The 6455-nt window shown below is 34.7% G+C and overlaps 1 protein-coding gene across 1 annotated transcript; it reads right to left on the reverse strand.

Annotated features, from left to right (window-relative positions):
• Positions 1-2163: 2163 nt before the first annotated feature.
• Positions 2164-6215, reverse strand: LOC109163788. The gene is made up of 7 exons (XM_019312493.1): positions 6034-6215; positions 5698-5939; positions 5015-5545; positions 4613-4931; positions 3785-4415; positions 2607-3447; positions 2164-2504 (listed from the first exon to the last, which is right to left on the reverse strand). Exons 1-7 carry the CDS (start codon positions 6213-6215, stop codon positions 2164-2166), a joined length of 3087 nt encoding a protein of 1028 aa, XP_019168038.1.
• Positions 6216-6455: the final 240 nt, after the last annotated feature.

The following is a 6455-nucleotide window of genomic DNA, read 5'->3' on the forward strand; positions in this document are numbered from 1 at the left end:
ATATTATATTGCATTTTTGTAAACTTAAGGGGGTGTATTCAATCATGACTTTTGTAGAATTTTAAAGACTTTTAAAATGATAGATTTTAATAAACTTTAAATGACTTTTATAGAGTCGTTCAAAACTTTTTAAAACTTTATAAGACTCTATAAAAGTCTATATAAAAAATATTCATAGACTTTTATCAACTTTTTATTTTAAAAAGTCTACAAATGTCATTGAAATTCTAAATTGAATACATCCTTACAAACTTTCAATGATTTTGATTCTTATCATGTTTTGGAGGATTCGTGGCTGCAATGAGAATTGGGTCAATGATTTGAGCCACTCCTTGCATAAACCTGATTTTTCCTATGAATATGGGAAAAATTGGGGGTTATTGATGTTTTGTATTCTTGAAGAACTTGTAGTTGATTCACCACGAGAGTGGGGCAATTCCTTGTTCTAATCCTTGTTAATTTGCTCATGTGAGTGACATATAGACTAGGACTCCTACGTGCATCCCCTCAATCCCTTGGTTGTGTGATTTCCCCTAATCCTTAGGTAGTGTTATGCATTTAGAAGATAATACTCCCTAGCTTGAGTCCTATTTCTTTGTTTAGTGTTTATATCTTTGTTAATATGTGTTTATGTTACTTTGTTTAGTTACCGTAACATTGAAACTTGTTATTTACTTAGCTTCTTGTTGATTTCCTTATGCTAGTGCCTAGTTGCTTGTGATTGCCTGAAGACATCATTTCACACCCGTACACTCACCATCACTCATTTTTTATTGTACGGCCCATGCTCTTTTGGTTTATCGATTTGAACAATAGGTTTGATGAAAAAGCAATGAAGTTAATTATTCTCATATCACCGCTAGATCCAAAGAAATGTGTATATTATTCAGAATTGATGACATAAGTTGGTAGAGAAGTTTAACCACGAGACTTTGCAGATTCTGAGATTTTACACTTGAGAATGCAACTTGAACATTTTGAACATGTGCAACAACTTCTTGATTTTAGAAGACTAGAAAGTATTTCTGATTTATGCCAATGGCTAGTGAAAAGTAAAAGATGGAATAAGGGTCGTCGCTATGCAAGTCTGCCCAGGAACGGCACACAGGGCCCCTTAATTAAAAAACAAAAAAACAAAAAAACATAGTATATATATTAGGCATGTTGGGCTTCAACATGGAAGACTACGAACAAAGGTTACAAAGCCCAAAGCCAATAAACCTTTCTTCAAAAAAAAAAAAAAAAAAAAAAAAAACAAAGCCGACATACACTATGAGTCTATAACACAAACCTATTAAATATTAGCCTAATCTAAAGACTAAAGTACGACTATTAAACACTATGGGTCCATTCTAAATAGGAAGCAAGGACTTTAGAGAATCATTTTCTGAAATTTTATGTGTTTGGCGGCTATCAACCAGAAATACTCATTTTGTTTAATGGTAAAACTAGTATTGCACCAGTGCGATGCACGGGATGAAAATTAAACTACATTATAAATAACATTTGAATTAATAACACACATAAAATTTTGCAGTACAAAAATGCGAAATATGCAGTACAAAAAGGTTCAAAACAATAGTAAATATAACTAAGGATGTGTTTGGTTCGCACATAGGAATCGGAATTGGAATGGGTATCAAATACTTGGTAATGGTAATGGGTTTTGGTGAAAGTATTTAACATGTTTGGTAGTAGGGTGGAATGGGAATGGTTACTAATAGTAGTGCTTAATAATGAATAAGGGAATGAAACCCTTATTTTATTTGGGTATGGATTTTTCAATTGATGGGGTATTCGAAACCCATAGTAGTGTTCTAAAAATCTATCAACCAAACAACAACAATCACTTTCATACCCATTCCTATGGGCAAAACCCACCAACCAAACACACCCTAAGTTATAAACATTGGAATAATTATATATACTGAATTACAAATTTTTAAAAACCCCGTGATACACAATATTTACAGTTGGAGAAGAATACTCTCCATTCTCACTTAAAACAACCACTTTAAAACCATTTGGATTGTTAACTCTAGACAAAGCCACATACAATTGTCCATGCACAAAAACAGGTTTTTTCAGAAGTAAGCCAACATTTGTAAGACTTTGTCCTTGACTCTTATTTATTGTCATTGCATATGACAACATTAAAGGTAACTACCTCCTTTGGAACTTAAATGGCAATCGAGGATCAGACGGTGTCAACAATCTTGGAATTAAAACTCGTGTACCCATACAACTTCCTGACATCACTTTCGCTTCAACAACATGATCTCCCAATTTAGTAATGTCTAATCTCATACCATTACACAAGCTAAGAGTGTAGTCAATGTTTCGCAACAACATAACTGGAGATCCAACTTGCAACATAAGACAATGATTTGGAATACCCAAGCATTTCAACGTGTTAAGAAACTCTGTAGTATGTAAACCAGCTAAAGTGTCGACACCAGAATTTGATTGACAAACAGAATCAGAACTGAAATAAGTTATAATAGCTGTCGGATTCAAGCCACTCATGTAATCATTGATTTCATGCACTAAATCCAGAGTTGGAGCCAAAATAGCTCAACCATTAAGAGATTCCATATCAAAATTACCTGAGCAAAATTCCGGGAACGTACTATTTACTATGGCTGATATCGAATCTCGATGTGGCCGGAATACATTTTGTTCCGGAATATTTATTACTGCACACCCATCATTTGGTCCACCAATCAAACCATCACCTATACCAGCTATCCACTTTGAAAATGAATTGATATCTTCAGCACTGTCATCATTTCCCAATCTTTGTAATCTCAAATTCTTAGTCAATCTTAGCACCTTACAATTTTGCCAGAGATAAGATGAATTGATGCTTGCTCCAACAATATCTTTTCTTGTTCCCTTAGGAATCACAGGCAGTATTTGTCGAAAATCACCACCAAGAACCACTGTTTTTCCTCCAAATGTCATTTCTGTACTCAAAGGATTCACAAACCGTAATAAATCTCTCATGGTTCGGTCTAAAGCCTCAAAGCAATGTTTATGCATCATCGGGGCTTCATCCAAAATAATAAGTTTGGAGTTTATAATTAGATTAGCCAAGTCATTCCCTTGAGAGATGTTACATGTAGAATCTTCAGTTATATTAATAGGTATAGCAAATCGGGAATGAGCAGTTCGACCACCTGGCAAAAGTAGAGAAGCAATACCACTCGAGGCAACATTTAAGACGATGTGACCTTCAAAACGCAGAGCAGCTGATAATGTTTTCCAAACAAAGGTTTTACCAGTTCCTCCGTACCCATAAACAAAAAACAAACCACCCCCAGCATTCGCAACATCACTAAGAACTATGTCATAGACATGTCTCTGTTCATCTGTCAATTTCTCTACCAAATTATCATGTTCAACTTTAAGAGCATCACAATCATATAACAATTCTTCATCTAACAACTGATTTCCATGAGGAACTCATATTTGACACAGGCATAGATGGAAAGCAAGACATACGTTTTCCCAATACATGTAAAAGCTTTTCAATTTCCACCAAAGCATAGTTAGTCTTTTCTTCATCTATTAGGATTAGACCTAAAAGGAAAATAAAATCGGAATGGTACTTACATCTGACGATCCAATACAGCACAATCATGTTAATAAAATGTATGTATTTAAGCTACAAAAGAATATAAAAAATAAAAAATAATAAAAAAAAAAAACCTGGTTTATCTAGTAGTTTCCGTTGGTTGAACTCCGCATCTTCAGCTAAGAGTATCCATACTGCCTCTCAAACAACTTCTGGTCGAATAAGAACGTTTGAAGTAAGCATAGTCACAAATAGTCTCCTCATAGAAGTTGCAGATGCCCATTTACTTGTTTCATTAATCGCATCAACATATTCCTTGTCATCTGCTAATAAACCACGGGCACAACATGCATCTCGAAATGAACTATATTGCACCCCCTCAACAATACAAAGATCTTCATAACATGTTTCACCACGAACCAAGTTCAACAAACACCTTAGATAATAAATTTCACCAGAACCTGGCGGAACAAAGAACATACGTCCAATAGCAAACCCCTTACGTCTAAGATGCCACTCTCTAACATCCTTTTTCCAAACAAATTTGTTGGGCATCTGACCATAAGTTAACTCTTTAGCTTCTGCAAACTTTTTTTTAGCTTCAAACCAAGCTAAAAACATACTTTCTCCAACACTCGGGCGACTCAAAATATTATCAACACAATCATCATCATCGCCATAAACAACTAATTGTTGATTAGGCAAATGGAAACTCAACCTCTCAACTGCAGGAACTCTGAATTGAATGTCAAATCCGAATAAACGCCATGTTCCTTCGCAAGCAGATATGTAACGACAATCATAGAACATAGATATCTCATCTACAACTTGACCTTCTCTAAATCATCGGAACTTTAGTAGAAATGAGCTGTAACTTGATCATGCCCCTTGTTGACATACTTAAATAAGTACTTGATAGAACGGGACTGGTTACACCACTCAATATTGATATGTGCTCTATATTTAAGCAACAAATATTTGTTATGTGGTACAACAAATCTGTTATCCAACTCAATTCCATTTTTCTTAACAAACCTTCCATCATCTCTTCGTCTGTAAATAGGATAACCATCTTGATCAAAATTTGAAGAGTCTACAAACTTCTTTGGAAAATGTTTAGAACAACGACCATTGACCATACACGGAGAATTCTTCCTAAGATGACCACAAAGACCGTGAATCATAAACTCCTCAACAACCTTATAATACTCACTATCTACTTCCTTATTTGGAATTTCAGCTGAAATGATAGTATCAATATTTTGACATAAAGCTTGACCATCTTCTTGGCCCAGAAATATCAATATATGGGCATGCGGAAGTCCTCTTTTTTGGAACTCAACAGTATAAATAACTACATAAAGAAGTATTAAAATACAAATTAAAAATAAGATAAGAATGATTCTCATGTATATGTAGAAAAAGTAAAATACGTACCTGCAGTTACATTACCAAAAACTAATCCAGAATGGATCTCCCTAATCAACGCATCCAATTTCATTTTAAATAAGCGACATATGATATCAGGTCGATCGACAGCACTCAAATGTCGCTCTCCCAAATACCTCTCTATTTCAGGCCACTTTGGATTACATGTAAATGTAATAAATAAATTAGGATAACCAATCCATCCACAAATCACCAAGGCATCTTGATAGTTTTGAATCATATACCTAGCCCCACCATTAAAGCTAGAAGGAAGAATAACTCGTTTACCATGACGATCGGGCTCAACATCACCTCGTGTTAATGCATCAGACAATCCCTGATAAGCTCCACACCTTAAAGATTTTTGATTGGTGCGAATATACAATAATCGACCAGCTTCAACCATGGTGTAACCATCGACCAGAAATTGTTGAAATAATCTCCGAGCATATAAAATTGTTGAAACTTCTGATAAACGCTCATGAATACAAAAAGTAAGATACTCGCGAGGTGAAATACGTTGTCTAGATCCATTTTCAACTACTCGAACAATGTTGAAGCCAATACCTCCCTATAACCATCTTCACCATACGGAAACAACAATGGATACTGTAGTGGAAGATAAGCTGGATTGAGTTCACTAATCCTCTTCAACAATCCAGATTTTGTTTCCACTAATATATCTCACTCACCGAGATGCGCATCCAAGTCCCCAACAATAAGTGCAGCAACTTCAGAGACTGTGGGCAAATTATATGTACGGGCATCTCTGCTACGCTTCCCAATCAACTTCATTTTAACTTCTACTCTTGGATTTGACTGGATTGCTTCTTTCGCCATTCGAAATGACTTAACCAAAACATTGCAATAATCTAAAATAGCTTGGATATCAGCAACAATTTGAGGGTGTAAATCTTGTACATCACTTTCATTCCTTCAAAATTATAAAATTTGCAAAGTAAAATGAATTTTAAAAGTTGATTAAACAAATATATTATAAAAATATAGGAAACAATTAGTATACATACCTGACAACACTAATTCTATTCATAACTTCATTTTCATAGTCATGAATGTATAGCTGTGCGAATTTGGCTGAATTACCTCCAATGGGTAATAATCTCCCCATCAAATGAAAATTCTGACCGTTCAAGCGAAAGATTGGCGGAGATGATCCAGAATTTATTTGTTTATCAATTCGACCACCCATTGATGTAAAACTGAACATATTATTGTAAGATCGTATATTCTGCAAGAAATTTTTACTTCTACGATCGCCACTAAAAAACAAATTAGATATCATCTTGGGCGGAGGAATGATAGGTGCCAATTTAATTTTTCCGTTACCACAACATATGGAATATTTAGGCAAACTATTCACCTTTACACTCTTTAATCTCTCATCATAACAAAACAATGTATCACAATGTTGACACTTAAAAGTCGGATC

The sequence above is a fragment of the Ipomoea nil genome, unplaced genomic scaffold (assembly GCF_001879475.1).
Source record: "Ipomoea nil cultivar Tokyo-kokei standard unplaced genomic scaffold, Asagao_1.1 scaffold3043, whole genome shotgun sequence".
In the NCBI taxonomy this organism is placed as follows: Eukaryota; Viridiplantae; Streptophyta; class Magnoliopsida; order Solanales; family Convolvulaceae; genus Ipomoea; species Ipomoea nil.